The sequence below is a fragment of the Talpa occidentalis genome, unplaced genomic scaffold (genome assembly GCF_014898055.3).
Source record: "Talpa occidentalis isolate TD23 unplaced genomic scaffold, MPIMG_talOcc4v2.1 talOcc4.12, whole genome shotgun sequence".
Lineage (NCBI taxonomy): Eukaryota > Metazoa > Chordata > Mammalia > Eulipotyphla > Talpidae > Talpa > Talpa occidentalis.
In genome coordinates this window covers 44,650,828-44,668,870 of record NW_023601212.1, presented here as the reverse complement: position 1 = coordinate 44,668,870, position 18,043 = coordinate 44,650,828, and the positions used below count along the sequence as shown (strand labels likewise).

Below are 18,043 nucleotides of genomic sequence, written 5' to 3'. Positions count from 1 at the left end.
AAGAGCTGATGAGACTCAACAACAGCAAAGAAAATAATCCAGTCAAAAAATGGGCAGAAGAGCTAAAAAAAAAAAAAAAAAAACTTCTCTGAAGAGGAAATGCAAATGGCCAACAGGCATATGAAAAAATGTTCAACATCACTTGTAATCATGGAAATGCAAATCAAAACTACCATGAGATATCATCTTACACCAGTGCGAATGGCACATATTAAAGAAAACTAGCAACAACAAATGTTGGCGAGGGTGTGGAGAAAAAGGAACTCTTCTGCACTGTTGGTGGGAGTGCAAACTGGTCCAACCACTATGGAGAGCTGTGTGGAGATTTCTTGACCTACTAAACATAGAGTTTCCATATGATCCAGCAATTCCACTCCTAGGTATTTACCCAAAGGACACAGAAACATCAATTCCAAAGAACACCTGCACCCCTATGTTTATAGCAGCACTGTTTACAATAGCTAAGCTTTGGAAACAGCCCAAATGCCCAAAAATAGATGACTGGATCAAGAAGATGTGGTACATATATATACCATGGAATATTACTCAGCATTCAAAAAAGATAAACACATGCAATTTGCAGCAACATGGATGGCGCTGGAAGGGATCATGCTCAGCGAAATAAGCCAGAAAGAAAAAGAAAAATACCGGATGGTCTCACTCATAGCAGGAATCTAGAAAACTTAAATAAGGGACCAGGAAAATGAATAACAATAAGAAAGTTAAAATCAAAATCAACAAAAATCTATGAACCAGAGACACTTTTGGGGGGGTGGGTGGAGGGAGGGGAGGGATTGGGGTCCAAATGGGGTGGTTGAAATTGTATGGGGAATATAAAAATAAAATTTATTATAAAAAAAAGAATATTAATAAATCTGAGTATTCCAATTAAAAAGAAAAGTACTAGCTTTTAGCTTCATAAATCTTTATGACTGGTTATTTTTGACTTTTATTCAGTTTTTCTCTGTCTAAATGTTTTTATTTCCTTTCTTTTGCTGGAATGTGGTTTTCCTAGGTCATTGGTGACACATAAAATCGTTCACTTGAACTCTTTCTTTTTTTACAGCATTGATTATATTTGGCAGATATCTAAGTTTATGGAGCATGTCATTCCATCTTTCTTTTCCCATATTGTTTCTTCAGAAAAGTCTGATATTATGCTTTCTGGGGCTTCTTTATACACTATCTGCTTCTCCCATCTTGCAACTTCAATATTCTGCCTTCAGTTGAACTCCTGGATTTTTCATTACAGTATGCTTGGTATAGGTCTTATTTTGTTTAGGTATCCTGGTGTTATTTTTTATTTCATCAATTTATATATTTAGTTCCTTCTCTATGTTCAGGAAGTATCCCCTCCTTTTTTTTTCTTTAAATAAGTTCTCTGTTTCCTTTTCTCACTCTTGCTTCTCTAAGATACTAATTATTCTTATATTACCTTTCTTCATGGAGTCTGATATTTCTCACTGTCTTTTCATTTTTATAAATTTCATTGCCTTTTTCTCCTTCTACCTTGATTTTTTTATGCATGTGCATGTTCATGTTCAATAATTCAAATTTCTAATATGTCTGTTTATTTCCATAGTTTTCTCCAATATTTTTTTATCTTTTCTATTGATCTTTTTACATCCTGGAACTCCAATTTTGATCTTCTGATCATTGATTTTTGTTTCTAAGGGCCTTCATTTGTTTTTTATAAATTATCTTGTATATCTTTCTATCATTGTATCCCTCAGCATTTCCTCCGTTTTCTTCAAATTTCTTTTTGATGGAAAGTTTGAACCATGTATTTGGTAAGAATGATAGATCTTCCACGTGTTTGTAATTGGGTTCTAGAGATTTGTTCTTTCTCTTTTGTGTATTCCCCCAAGGAATCATTTGACCACTTATTGTGGGTTTTCTTTGTCTCCATATTATTTACTTTTAGGGCCATTTTGCTTTGGGTAGGACTTCTGCTAAGTTTGGTCTGCCTCTTGCAGGAGGCCAATGTCTAACCAGTTGTGTGAGGGCCGCTGGTGCCTTGTGGGTCTTTCATGGAGCTTGATCGACTTCCTGAACTGGTTGGGGTATTTTCAGTGTAATATGTGGTGCTGGTGCCTCATGTAGACTTCACCAAGGCTTTCTCCACACCCATGCTGGGACAATGTCTTACCAGTGGGCCTAAGGGCCACTGGAGCTAGGAAGGGACGTCACTGTGGTTTTACCTGATAGCCATGTTGGGCCAGTGTCTTAATGGCAGGTCTGGGGCTGTTATTACCTGATGCAAATTTTGTTGGGTATTTTTCTGACAATTCCCCACTCCCCATGCTGGACCAGTGTCCTGTTACTGGGTTTGGGGCCATCAATAATGCACTTCATGAGAAGACTGTACTGGCTGAATTAGAGCTCTCAAATTATCTCCACATCCAAAATCTTGAGAAATATTGGATATGTAAGCTTACAGAACAAAAGGGAATTGAGATGGCAAATGCAATAAAGTTGGTGGTCATTTAATTAACATGAGGAAAATCAAGTTTTTTAAATAAAAAATAATGCAATAACTGTGTTATAAGTGTGTAAGAGGAAATTAAATAAGATATTAAAAAATACATCAAGAAAAATGACAGCAAGGGCACAGCATTCTAGAACTTATCAAACACTGCAAAGCATTACAAGAAAGCCCACAACAAGAAAAAAGAAAGAGCTCAAATTAATAACATTTTGTCTCACTTCAAGCAACAAGAAAAAAGACAAATAAAACCAAAAGCCAGCAAAAGAAAGGAAATGAAAATGAAATACAAAAGACTGGAAAATGATCAATGAAACAAAAAGCTCTTCTTCAAAAAAACAAAACAACACAGTAGACAAACCTCTAGCTAGGTTCACTAAGAAAATAAATGAGAAAACTCAAAGAAATATAATGAGAATTCAAAGAGAAGTTACAACAAACATTGCAGTTTTAGAAGATAATAAAAACATTTTATGGACATGTTCAGTAAAAGACTAATCATAATAAAGTAAATCATCATCAAAATCAACAAGCAACTATAAACCAAAGACACACTACAGGGGGGAGGAGGGAGTAGGATTAAGGCAAGGAGGGTGGGAATTGTATGGGGCCTATATCCAAGATGAAAGTGCATACATTGTGCAAAAATGAAAAATGATGTAAAATATATAAAATAAAAAATATAAAGTTACAAGTTCATTAAAAAAAAAAGAAATGCAGGATAGAAAATCAGCACACAGAAATCAGTGGCCTTCCTATACACAAACAATAACTCTGAAGAAGAAATTAAGAAAACCATCCCTTTTATTATTGAAACAAAAAAAAATCAAATACTTGAGAATAAACCTAACAAAAGAGGTAAAGGACCTATACATAGAAAACTATAAAACACTGTTAAAAGAAATAGGAGAAGACACAAAGAAGTGGAAAGACATCCCCTGCTCATGGATTGGAAGAATTAACATTATCAAAATGGCCATCCTACCAAAAGCAATTTACAGATTCAACACTATTCCAATAAAAATTTAAATGACATTATTCAAAGAAATGGAAAAAAAAATAATTGTACTATCACCTGAATAGGGAAGAAATAGAAATCCAGAATAGACCACAGAGCAGCAAGATGTTTGTTTCTATTGTAAAAACAAAACTGGAAAAATATGAGTGAGAGTAAATTCTACTATTCCTCCTCCATGGAATAAGGAAAAGAATTTTAGAGTAAACCAAATATACTGAAAAGACACATTATCAGAAACTCTGGATTCCATCCAGCTAGACGAAAGGAAGACATTTAAAATCTTTCTTTAGATAGTTGATTGAATTTTGAATTCCATAGGGTTCAATTCAAAATGAATTTCAGTTTCTATTGTAAAGTGCAGATTTATGATCAGTGAATATATTGAATCAGGATACAAAATGCTGAGGGAGGTCTGAATGTGTTTTGGTGATTAAAAGATTAAAAGAAAGCAAAAATGCATATCTTGAGGAATCATAGGTTTTCATAACAGCTCGAATGCTGCAACAGAGATAATGAATTTTATCACATTAAAGAGATACTTTGTATTGATGTATGAATATGGATTAATGTAAATTTAATCTGATGGCAATTCCAGTTTCATATATATATATATATTTATTTATTTTTATTTTTTTTTTAAATTGTTTACCATAAACCTTGGTGCACACATAGACTTTGATGCTTTATCTCTGTATAATCCAGGAATAGGTTCTTTTTGTCTGGAAATCATTTCATTACATCTTTATTACTGCATTTCTCCTAATAATTTTATAAGTACTCCATTTTCCTGTATTAAATATTTTACTGAATACAATTCACATGACAAATTATTTTTATTCTGTATTGAATATAAGCTAAAATTATTAGGGAAATACAAAATTTTTTTATCATGTATTAAAAAATAAGAGAGCAAACTACATATACAAGGTAAATGCCATATTATCTAGCATTTTCTGATAAAGCTCATGATTTCATTCTTGAAGTTCTTTGAACCCTGCTGCTTCTAAGCATGGAATCCTAAGGCAGTGATCCTATCATGTCAGGGCTGTTTCCCATCTGAAGAGTTTAACAAGGGCCTGCTTTATGTCCTTGTTCCTCAGACTGTAGATGAAGGGGTTCATCATGGGTGTGACCACGGTGTACATCACTGATGCTATTGCAGTGTTCCTGGAGTTTTCAGTAACAGCAGAACTGAGATACACTCCAAGTCCCGTGCCATAGAACAAGGAGACAACTGAGAGGTGAGACCCACAAGTGGAAAAGGCTTTATACTTGCCACTAGCTGATGAGATTCTCAAAACAGAGGTTACAATCTTAGAGTAAGAAAAAAGAATACCAGTGAGAGGGATGATACCCAGAAGTCCTGTTGCAAAATACACAAGTAGCTCATTAACGAAGGTGTCAGAACAAGCAAGTTGGATCACCTGATTAAGTTCACAGAAAAAGTGAGGGATTTCAAGTTGTGTACAAAAAGACAGCTGCAAAGCCATTAAACCGTGTAATAGAGAATCCAGAACATTCAGTAACCAGGAGGCAAGGAGCAGGGCACCACAGAACTTGGGGTTCATGATGACCATGTAGTGCAGGGGGTGGCAGATGGCTACAAACCGATCATAGGCCATCACTGTCAAGATAAAGTTGTCAACGCCTCCAAAAAGCACGGAAAACATCATCTGGCTGAGGCAGCCTTCATAGGTAATGACTTTGCTCTGCATCTGCATGTTCAACAGCATCTTTGGGACAGTGGTAGAGATGAAACAGATGTCAGTAAAAGACAGGTTGGAGAGAAAGAAGTACATAGGGGTGTGGAGGTGGGAGTCAGTGATTATGGCCAGGATGATGAGAAGATTTCCAATGAAGGTAATCAGGTACATAGACAGAAACAACCAAAATAGGAGAGACTGCAACTCTGCTTCTTCTGAAAGTCCTAGTAGGATAAATTCTGATATACGAGTTTGGTTTCCAGATTCCATGTAGCTGATGAAACCGCTGGAATGGACACTATGATAATGTAAATTTAGACACAGACATTAATCATTGAGTTAACACAAATGAGCTTATTTTATTTAAAAAATATTAATACCACTTTGTATTATCTATGGAACTAGTGTCTGCAACTCAAAAATTTCTGAATTATAAATGTTACAAATCCTCTAGCTGTTGAAAATGATATCCTCATATCTAATCCAAACATTTTCAAAGGCACAATCTTCTCTGTGTGTATGCTTTTTTTTCATTATTCAATTTCATTTATTTTTTAAAATTTTATTTTACGTATTTTTTTTTTGTTTTTCTTGTTCTGTAAATTGTCTTAAATGTTTACTTTTTCCAAGTATTGCTTAATCCACTGGGAAATGCAATGAAATTAATTTTCAAAATCCTAACCCTTATCAATTTTCTTACTAGTTAAGTATCTAGTGAGGTGAAATATCAGTAAATAAATGAACAATAATTAGTAATTATTTTATTGTGTAAAACAATGCAGTTCAATGCAGATGTGGAGTATTAAAGAACCATTGTTTAACCACTCTAGGTCTGGACCAGGAGATATATCAAATGAGCCTGGGGCATCTTGCTGTGCCAGAAATAGCAAACACACAACCCTGCATGATAGAAATAGACCAAAGGGACATAGAAGGTATCTGTCAGAACACTTGAGCAGCAAAATAAAGTGGTGTTAGAGTATAAAAAGATATTAAAATATCTACGATCCCATGATTATATAAAAAAGCGATAGTAAATCAATTAACTTATTAAAAAGTAAATGTTAAGTAATCAAAATGCATAAAAATAGAGACAAATCTCTCAGGCTAAGATCCTATCATTTATGTAGATTTCATTCTCAAAGAGATGGGAAATAATTGCCTTTTCTTTTTTTTTCTTTTAAAGATTTATTTTATTTATGCATACAAGAACTGGGCTACAGGCCAGAGGTGTGGGGGGGTGGTGAAAGCGTTCACCAGGGACAGAGTGGGGAACAGAACAGGCAGATTGACTGAAATACACTGCTGAGAGGAACAGCGAATGAGACAGGAGAGGTCTGCTGTGCCATGTGGGTTGCTCCCTGGCCAGCCGGGAATCTAACTCATGCTGCAGTGGCTGCAGTCAGCTTCATAGTTTGCTTCTTAACCCCTTGCGCCACCAGGGAGGCCCTAATTGCCTTTTTTTTTTAAAGATTTATTTATTTATTATTTATACAAGCACTGGGTACAGTCAGAAGCGTGGGAGGGTGAGAGAATTCACCAGAGCCAGAGCGGGGAGCAGAGCAGGCAGAAGGACCGAAGTACACTGCTGAGGGGAGCAGCGGGCGGCAGAAGTCTGCACGCCATTTGGGACCCTCCTCCAGTGGCCAGGGAGCAGCCGGGGATCAAACTGGCGCTGCGGAGGCTGCGGGCAGCTTTGCAACCCAGCGCTCAACCGCTGCGCCACCGGGGAGGCCCCCTAATTGCCTTTTCTTGAAGTGTGGGTTTACATGATAACTTCCTTACAAAGGACAGTTTGAATAATAATTGCAGAATTAAGTAGCAATACCATTGTTGTAGAAATGAATTCTAGCCTTTTACCCAGGCAGTGGAAGAACAAGTGGTACTTCAGGAATGGTGAGTTCAGGAGAAATTTTATTACTCATGCATGAGGTCCCAGACCTGGTTAAGCCCTGGAAGGTCTGAGCACCAGTTTAAAGACCAAGGGTTCCTTTTATACATAACTGTCTTCATAGCTGTTACATTGATAACATCATTTTTCAGCAGACACAACCATTTGCGGCAAAGTCCCCAGACAAGGGAAGAAAGGAAAGGGGGGAAAGATGCAAGCATTCGGGGATGGCCTTGGAGAGAGACAACAGCTTGGCCAGCTGCCTGACCTTGTAGATAAGAGTGCTGAGGCCCTAGTCATGAATCTTGAAAGGGAAGGAGCTGTAAGTAAGCAAACTTGTAGATTATGCCTGCGTTGGGGTGTTCATTGCAACTGGGCTTGAAGGTCTGCTGGAATCTTTATTATATTCATTTGCTCAATAATATATTTTTGCTTCATCATGAAGGATTCTAACATATTCAGGGAGGTAATCAATGTTACAATGAATAGCAGTAAGTCCTATTGATAGCATGCACCCATTTATAAGGCAGGATACAATACTTTAGCAGATTTATTGTCTTCTTCCCTAAAGCCATAATTTCAGTAAACTATGAGGAAAGCCTTGGGAAAAAGCAAATTCATGGATATTTTAGAAAAATACCTGACCAGTTCTCAAACCATTCAAGCTCATTGAAACAAGGAAATTATAATTAACTGCGACAGCCTAGGGGATCCCAAGGAGAAATGATGATAAATGTAATGTGTATTCTGGCTGAGAGACAATCAATAGGGTAAGTTGGGTATGGACTTTATGGAAACTTTGCACCTTCTGAGAGATTTTGTAAAGTTTATTCTTAAAATTTGTTTTCATGATTTATTGTTATCTTTATTGTATCTGAAAAATATTAGAAAGAATAAACACCTTGAAAATATCAAGGCCTGAAATTAACTCCAAATTCATTGCATGCCTTGGACATGAAAATCATAGCTGTAAGTCTCATACTCTTTATCCATAAAATAGGAATTACAACATCAAATATATTGATTTATCACAATAATTAAATAAAATAATGAGAATAAAATGCTCACCTGTGCCTAGCATTTATCAGTGAATTTTTGCATACAAGTCTCCACAGCTCATAGAGTCATTCCTCATCTCCCACCAACCGAGACTGTGATTTCTGCTACTCCTCTCTATAGGGCATGGACATAGACAACACTCTGTTGGTCACAATGAGATGGGTGATTTTTCAGTGGATCTGATCTTGGGTCCCATTTGCTAAGCATCCTACACTAACTCCACTAATTGCAAAATTAAGTAGCAATGCATTAACCAAGACATACATCTCTGTTCTCTGCCTGTTGCCTCCCTGGTCCAACTCCTGTTCAACTTTTTACGCCCTGCCCCCATTATTGATCTCATAGCAAGAACTTCTTGTCATTTCCCATGCACACCTTACTTTATCCTTAATAAATACACATACTCTATACCTTAATAAGTCCTTACATTTATTTCTCTGTTGGCTCTTACCCTTTATTCACAGGAAGATTTCCACAGCTACTTCAAGTACCAGTCCTTGATTACTGTTTTAAGCTTGCCTGCAAAGCTTTCATCTAATCTCCCCAAATTAAGTCAACATCTTTTGGATGCACATCAACAGGATTTCAGTGCCATATCAGGAACTTGTCTCTATTTCCATGACCCTTTCCATGGTTTAAACTGTGTGTCCCTTGAGAAAATATGGAACATCTTACTCTTTTCTTCAACAGAGAAATGTACTGCCTACCAGCATTAAATAGTAAATATTACTTTTTTATGGGATGTTAAATATTTTCATCAGTGGGAAAGAGTTAGAAGCAGTAAGGGAATGCTGCTGATGGATGGAGGGAAGCCCCATAATTGACAGCCAAAACCCGAGGAGAAAAATTGAAAAAAAAAGTACAAGTTATCTAAGTATATTTAGAATCTCCCATCAGAATCACAGATGCTAATTTGAAAGGTTTTGTATCATTACATTTCCCTTCTGTAGCTCTCTATATTTACTCCACCAAAGTTAATGCCAAGAAATAATCCCTTGTACCATTCCACATCCCCCAGCACCTGTGAAGATGCTGTGCTCACCCAGAAGTTGTTTGGGAAGAGTCTGAACTCACTAACCCAGATTCTTTCTTGGCTGATAGGTGAAGTTGGAAGTTCTGTCTTCAGGAAGTCCAGGCAGATGGGTTCACTCATGACCCCTGGACTGTTGTGCTTTCTCATCACCTGAAATTGGTAAAGCAGACTTAAGAGGACACAGTGGGAACATAGTTTATGTGAATTTATTTTTTTTAAGATTTATTTATTATTTATACAATAGCTGGGGTATAGGCCAGAGATGTGGGAGGGTGAGCGGATTCACCAGAGACAGTGGGGAGAAGAACAAGCAGACAGACAGAGAGCACTTTTGAGGGGAGCAGTGGGTCCAACAGGAGAGGTCTGCCATGCCATGTGGGAATCTCCCTGGCTTGCCAGGAATTGAACCCATGCTGCAGAAGCTGCGGACAGCTTCACAGAGCTGTGTTCAACCCGCTGCACCACTGGGGAGGCCTGGTTTCTCTGACTTTAGAGGCTGGATTCCCATGACCCTCCTTAATGAGGTTTTCTTTTGTCTCTCTAATTCCAGAGAAATTCAATTTTCTTGGGATAAGAGGGAAAAACAATACACATATGCTGTTTTGACCCCTGGGAGATATGCTGCTTATTTATTTACTTATATTAAGGTAGCATTGGTCTACAAGACTATATATGCTTCAGAAAAATATGATCCCACCTCTTCATGTGTATGTTATCATACCACACCCAGCACCAAGGCACCCATAGTCTTCTACCATGGTCCATTGGGCCCCCTCTCCCTTGGGAGATAGCCTCTTGTCATCTAGTCTATTGTTTCCCTTCCTCCCAGAAGGAGGTCCTATGTGGTCTCTAGCATACAGTGGTATCCATAGTGATCCCTCCTTGCATTTCTGAAGTGTGTTTCTTCATCAAAAATGTTAAAGAAAAAGTTGAATATTTTTCATTGACATCTTAGGATTTATTAAAATAACATAGGCTCACGGGCATATTTTAATCATGGCTTCTATGTTGATGAATTAACAATAGTTCCATAATAAAGGGAATGACACCTCTGTCAAAAATCATAGGCAAAGATGATTGAGAATGGCCTCATTGGCATGGGTATGGAAATGTCTACCCACATTGGAAGTGAAGGATGCAGGAACTGGCCAGCACACATCACCTTGTATGTTTCTCTATCCGAGGAAATGATTCTCTGACAAGACTCAATTTTTCATGGTACTCAAATATTTTTCATAAAGGTCTTAAATGCAACAGTTATATAAGTATGTATATATCATATGTATATATCAAATATATGACGTCTGTACATATCATGTATATTTAAAGAACTCATACAACCCAATAGCAAATATATAATATCAAAAATATATTGAGTCACTTAAGTTTTTTATATATTTTGAATGTAACCCTTCATTAGATATCTTTTGTAAATATTTCATCCAATTGCATAGACTGCCTTCTTAATTTGATGATAGTTTCCTTTGCTGCTCAGACACTTTTAAGTTTGATGTTCCAAATAAATCATTGTCAATACCAATAGCTACAAGCTTACTACCTATTATTCTGTAGGAAATTGATTGTTCAGATATTATGGTGTCCTTAATCCATTTTAAGGTGATTTTTGCATTTGTACGATACTAGGATATCTCTCTCTTTTTGCATGTGCTGCTCAGTTTTCCTAATGCTATTTATTGTGGAAACTACACTCCCCTCTGAATGTCTTTACTGATTTTTGTCATAAATTAATTATAAATATGTGGATTTATTTCTGGGTTTTTAATTCTGTCTCAGTGATTGATTTCTATGTTTTTATGCTAATATTATTTTGTTTTGACTAAGATACCTTTGAAATACAGTTTGAAATCTAAAAGTGTGATGCTACTCTTTTTTTCTAAAGAATCCTGGAGTATTTTTTGTTTCCATAGAAATTTTAGGATTTAAAAAAATTCCTTGAAAAATGCAATTAGGAGGGAAGTTGGAGTGGAATGAAAGATGGCAGGGGGCCCAATGGTCTATGGTAAAGACTATGAGTGCTTTGGTGGTGAGTGTGTTTTGGTGACATACATCAAAGGATGTCTGAACATATTCCTCTTAAATCATGTATGTCATTGTAAATATGAACATGTCATGTCAGTTAAAAAAGTTTCTTTTTTAAATAAAAATTTAAACATTTAAATTGAATTTTTTTTTTTTATAGAGGCATGCTTTATTTATTTGTTTTGCTGGTTTGTTTGTTTTGTTTATACATGCACTGGGTACAGTCAGAAGCGCGGGAGGGTGAGAGAATTCACCAGAGCCAGAGCGGGGAGCAGAGCAGGCAGAAGGACCGAAGTACACTGCTGAGGGGAGCAGCGGGCGGCAGGAGAAGTCTGCACGCCATGTGGGACCCTCCTCCGGTGGCCGGGGAGCAGCCGGGGATCGAACCGGCGCCGCAGAGGCCGCGGGCAGCTTCGCAACCCAGCGCTCAACCGCTGCGCCACCGGGGAGGCCCTTAAATTGAATTTTTTAAGATTTATTTTTATTTATTTATACAAGCACGGGGTACAGTCAGAAGTACAGGAGGGTGAGAGTATTAACCAGAGCCAGAGTGGGGAGCAGAGCAGGCAGACTGATGTACACTGCTGAGGGGAGCAGCGGGAAGCAGGAGAGGTCTGCGTGCCATGTGGGACCCTCTTGCAGTGGCTGGGGAGCAGGCGGGGATTGAACTGGTGCTGCAGAGGCTGCGGGCAGCTTTGCAACCCAGTGCTCAACCGCTGTGCCACCGGGGAGGCCCTAAATGGAAAATTTTTGATAAAGTTTCTTTTCTTTAAATAGGTAATTAGAATTTTTGATAGGGATTGCTTTGAATCTATAGAACACTTTGCACAATATGAAAATTACAGCACTATTTATTTTTCCAATTCATGGTGCTGAATGACTTTCCATTTCTTCACGTTTCAATCAATGTCTTAGGGTTTTCAGTGTATAGACATTTAATCTTCTTGGTTAAAAATATCCTACATTTTTATGAAATTGTAACCAGAAATTTTTACCTAACAGTAAAAGACTACATTTTATTCTCCAGTCCAACAGCCTGGTAAAAGCAATTGGAACAGCAAAGTCTCCTCTGGAGTCCTGACCCTCTCTCTCTGTCTGGGGACGCTCCTTCTACTTGACCAGGGAACTCCATGCTATCATTTCTGGGTCAAAACTTGTTGTGGTGACTTAAGTTTAATACAAACCTTGGGCCTATTATTTCTTGATAATAGTCACAACACCTCATGATACCAGGCCAATTTTTATTCTTGTTAGTTAGTATGAGCTAATTCTTACTAGTAAGCATGAGTAAAATTAAAGTATTGCACCTTTCATTATTACTAAATACATGTTTGCTTCAAATTAAGCCACCACATTTTAAGCTAGTTTCAATTACATTTCTGTTATAGGCCACCACCCAAAAGAATGGGTCCTTTGCCTTCTAGAGAAAGAACTCACCGGAGAGCAGTGGGTGTAGTTGAACCAGGAGAGGCTTTATTAGAGACTTGTTTATAAGGAACCAGTGCCAGAAAAGAGAATTAGTAGTTAGGCAATGTTTAAAGGGTAAGTCTACAAGGTCCAATGGAGGACAGGAGCATCACATGTGTTCTGTGTTGGGCTACACCCTGGTGCTGGAAGCTTAGAGTAGAAAATTTAGAACAGAAGCTTCACAAAACCACCTACAGTGGGGATAGAAATGATGAACAAGTCATTAAATCAACTATGGAAAAATCCATAGGGACAGACCAGAGTTGGGATATGGAGAATTATTATTCCCTTTCCCTTACCAATAAAAAGAAACAGTTTGAAGAGAAGGTAAGTTGTTTAATATTATTAAGTCATGAATAAATTCTTTACACATTTAAGAAGTTTGAAATCATATGAAGTATCTTTTCTGACCACAGTGGAATGAAACTATAAATCAATAACAAAGTAAATTATAAAATTCTCTAGTGTGTGGAAATTAAACTACAAGCTCTTGAGAAATGATTGTGTCAAACAGGAGATCAAAAGGGAATTAAAAAATTATTAAAACCTGAACAAAGACATTCTATATCAACACTTATGGGATTCAGCAAAAGAAATTAATGAGAAATTTTATAGTAATTGTGAACATACTAAAAATGTTCTTTAACTCCATGACTACCAGCATCCTTCCGTCCCAACACACCTTGGTCCTATCAAGCAAGAGAGGAAAACCATCTTATTAGGTTTTAAACTTTTAAACCTTTTTTTTTTTTTAGAGGCATGTTTTTTTTTTTTATTTATTTGTTTGTTTTTGTTTATACAAGCACTGGGTACAGTCAGAAGCACGGGAGGGTGAGAGAATTCACCAGAGCCAGAGTGGGGAGCAGAGCAGGCAGAAGGACCGAAGTACACTGCTGAGGGGAGCAGCGGGCGGCAGGAGAGGTCTGCGTGCCATGTGGGACCCTCCTCTGGTGGCCAGGGAGCAGCCGGGGATCAAACTGGCGCCGCAGAGGCCGTGGGCAGCTTCGCAACCCAGCGCTCTACCGCTGCGCCACCGGGGAGTCCCTATCTTATTAGGTTTTTTAATCATTTTCTGTGCTTCGAAGTAGAATGCATCATTTACTCATGGTAGTTTTAATCAAAACTACCATGAGATACCATCTCACACCAGTGAGAATGGCACATATTAAAAAAACTAGCAACAACAAATGTTGGCGAGGATGTGGAGAAAAAGGAACTCTTGTGCACTGTTGGTGGGAGTGCAAACTGGTCCAACCACTATGGAGAGCTGTGTGGAGATTTCTGGACCTACTAAACATAGAGCTTCCATATGATCCAGCAATTCCACTCCTAGGTATTTACCCAAAGGACACAGAAACATCAATTCCAAAGAAAACCTGCACCCCTATGTTTATTGCAGCACTGTTTACAATAGCTAAGCTTTGGAAACAACCCAAATGCCCAAAAATAGATGACTGGATCAAGAAGATGTGGTACATATATACCATGGCATTCAAAAATGATAAACACATGCAATTTGCAGCAACATGGATGGCGCTGGAAGGGATCATGCTCAGTGAAATAAGCCAAAAAGAAAAAGAAAAATACCGGATGGTCTCACTCATAACAGGAATCTAGAAAACTTAAATAAGGGACCAGGAAAATGAATATAAGAAAGTGAAAATCAAAATCAACAAAAAACTATGAACTAGAGACACTTTTTGGGGGGCGGGGGGCGGGAAGGGAAGGATTGGGGTCAGAATGGGGCTTTTGCAATTGTATGGGGGAATATAAAAATAAAATTTATTATTTAAAAAAACAAAACAAAACCAAAAAAAAAGAATGCAGCATTTACTCCTGGGGTAAAACCAGTCTTCCAAAACCCACCAATGAGCAAGAAACCAGATAAAGAATTTAAAAATTGTATGTCTAGTAGTTCCTTCTCTACAGTACAGTCTTTAGAAATCAGGGAAGTGATTAAACCCCAGCATTTTCTCTTCTCTGTGCATACAGAGGATCAGTATTTCTTTAGGTCAAGGTCTCTTAGGAAATTGAATGATCTATATTTCAGGACCAAAACCAGACACCAGAAGTACCCAAGCACAGTTACAAATAATATAATATGCCTGCATATATATATATATATATATATACATATTTAATATATATTTAACCTCATAGGATGCTTTTGTTGTTTTAACTATATTTTTGAGGTTACATTTATTTGCTGTATCGTATATGACTTGGGTGTGTTTGTACATTACTCTTCATATGTATATATGGAGTACATATATATATATATATATATATATATATATATTACCACATCATACTTACCACGAAGGCATCCATAGTTCTCTATCATAGTCTGTTTGTTGGGGTCCAAGGGTACCAAAAGATCTCAAAGTCGTTGACTTTTATGCAGGGAGGAATTCATGCAGGAGTCAGTGTAGGTTAGTTAGAAATGAAGCTTTGACTTATCCTTGCCTATTCGGATTCCTTGTATGTCTTTCTCTTGTCTTATTGCTCTGGCTAGGACTTCCAGTATTATGTTGAAAAGCACTGGTGAGAGTGTACATACTTGTCTTGTTCCAGATCTTAATGGGAATACTTTCAGCTTTTCACCTTTGAGAATGATATTGGCTATGGGCTTGTCATAGATGGCCTTTATGATGTTGAGGTATGTTCTTGTATCTCAAGAATTTCAAGGGCCTTTATCATAAATGGGTGCTGTACTTTGTCGAATGCTTTCTCAGCATCTAACATTAATTCCAAAGGGCACCTGCACCCCTATGTTTATAGTACCACTATTTACAATAGCTAAGCTTTGGAAACAACCAAAATGCCCAAAACTAGATGACTGGATCAAGAAGATGTGGTACATATACACAATGGAATGTTACTCAGCAATCAAAAAAGATAAACACATGCAATTTGCAGCAACATGGATAGCGCTGGAAGGGATCATGCTCAGCAAAATATGCCAGAAAGAAAAAGAAAAATACTGGATGGTCTCACTCATAGTAGGAATCTAGAAATCCTAAATAAGGGACCAGGAAAAAAATAACTATAAGGGGCCTCCCCGGTGGTGCAGCGGTTGAGTGCTGGGTTGCGAAGCTGCCCGCGGCCTCTGCGGCGCCGGTTCGATCCCCGGCTGCTCCCCGGCCACCAGAGGGTCCCACATGGTGCGCAGACCTCTCCTGCCACCCGCTGCTCCCCTCAGCAGTGTACTTCAGTCCTTCTGCCTGCTCTGCTCCCCCCTCTGGCTCTGGTGAATTCTCTCACCCTCCCGCGCTTCTGACTGTACCCAGTGCATGTATAAACAAAACAAACAAATATAATAAATAAATAAATAAAAACATGCCTCTATTAAAAAAAAAAGAAACTATTAAAAAAAAATAACTATAAGAAAGTGAAAATCAAAATCAACAAAGAACTATGAACCAGAGACACTCAATTGGGGGAGGGCGGGGAAAGGAAGGATGGGGGTCAAAATAAAGGGGTTGCAATTGTATGGGGAATATAAAAATGAAAAAAAATGAAAAATCAAAAAAAAATGTACTTGGAGCTTTATCTTATACCACAAAAAAATCAACTCAAAATCAATAAGTGTTACACGTAAGACCTGAAACTTAAAAAAAAAAAAAAATAAAGAAATGAAGCTTTATTGTAGGTAATAGCACACTCAAGATTGAGTGCTGTCAGATTCAGATGAGAATCCTGCCTTGGATCTTCATGCTGTTGATATAAATACTTGCTTGCTTTGAAGTAAGCAAATACTTGCTTGGCTCCCATCTGGGGGCCCCTGAATGGGTTTTGACAACTTATATTTAACGAAAGGGGCTGGAATTTACAAATTGGGGTAATGATATTTGGCCAATTTTATTTATCAAAAGTATCTGGCTCCTAACCTGCTGTTAGTTAGATAAGTTGGAAGTTTTACAACTATTGTCAACTAATGTGAGATAAATTAATAAGGTTTGAGTCCCTGTTTTGAAATGTGCACAGCCATTTTGCAGAAATACTGGAGGGGGAAGCAGGGGCTGCAGCCATGTGCTAAATTCTTGCTCCACCCCACACTGAGCATATTCCTACATTTGCTCCCCATTGTTGGAGTAAGGAGCAAACAGTTGACCCCCAGAAATGATGTCCTGAATGATCTCTACCCCTGATGTTTTACACACTACACCCCTATCTCCATATGAAGAGATCTTAGGCAGAAAGGATTCCAATTCCCAGCATCTGTGAATCTCACTTCCTGAATGGGAACTAGGGATGGCGTTAAGAAGCCATGTTTGGATTATCACTGAACACATATATGTGAGCTACGTTGCTATGTTGCTTTTCCCCCAACTTCAACTTGTACCCAGAGACTTGGAGGAGAGACATGGCAGGGGATATGTGAAGGAGTGGCATGAAGAGAGACACATAGATTTGAGACATATGGGGAGAATGTCCTTGGCAGAAAAGGGCAGCTGTTGTTTTGATTTGTTCTTTGGCTTTGCATTTTCTCTCTCTTATTAGTTCCAGTTCTCTGGGACCTTCCTACCCCCTTTCTTGTGGCTCCCCACCAGAAGTCTCTCTTAGACTTGTGACAAGTTTTCAGACATCAGCAGCTCTACTTCAGGCCTACCCTATTTGGCTGGACATTTGCCCATGAGAAGATAGGTAATTTTAGGAGTTTTATTAGGAGTATCCTTTCTTCTCTTCTCTCTCTGTGCAAACTAATTCCATTAAAGAACTTTCACACTGAGTCTGCTTATTTGACTTTGTGCAGCAGATGGCTGGACCCGTTTAGAGCATGTACCCTTTAATAGCTTGTGGTGCCTGGGTTCCCCTTGGTCACATGCTAAAATCACTATCCAGTACTCTGTTTCTGGTAGCCTCAATATTGGAGTAAGATTTCTAGGATCTGTTTTGGATTAGTTGTGTATGTTTCTTTTATTTTGATTCCCTGTAGTCTACATATGAGCAGAATTATCTGGCATTTGTCTTTCTCTTTTGACTTATTTTGCTTAGCATAATTCCTCTACTTCTACCCACATTGTTGCAAATAGTAAATTTCATTTTTTTGGTATAGCTGAGTAGTATTCATGGTATACATACATTTCATCTTCTTTATCCACATATCTGTCTGTAGGTGCTTAAAAGTGCATATATCTATCCAAATTAGTGTTTTTGCATTCTTTGGGTAGATGCATTGGAGTGAAATTGCTGGGTTATATAGTAGGCCTATTTTTAATGTTTTTAGACACCTCTAATAGTTTTTCATAGAGGTTGGACCAGTCTACATTCCTATCAGCAGTGTAGGTATCTTTTTTGTATAGCCTCACCAGCGCTTGTTTCTGCTCATTTTGAAACAGGTATC

At 37.9% G+C, this 18,043-nt stretch overlaps 1 protein-coding gene across 1 annotated transcript; it reads right to left on the bottom strand.

Annotated features, from left to right (window-relative positions):
- Positions 1-4,537: 4,537 nt before the first annotated feature.
- LOC119242215 (olfactory receptor 7A10-like) lies at positions 4,538-5,476 on the bottom strand. The gene has a single exon (XM_037507965.2). It carries the CDS (start codon positions 5,474-5,476, stop codon positions 4,538-4,540), a length of 939 nt encoding a protein of 312 aa, XP_037363862.1.
- Between the last annotated feature and the right edge of the window lie 12,567 nt (positions 5,477-18,043).

Bases quoted from the DNA above. Each gene is read 5' to 3' on its own strand.
- LOC119242215 (XM_037507965.2), bottom strand. From the start codon at position 5,476: ATGGAATCTGGAAACCAAACTCGTATATCAGAATTTATCCTACTAGGA.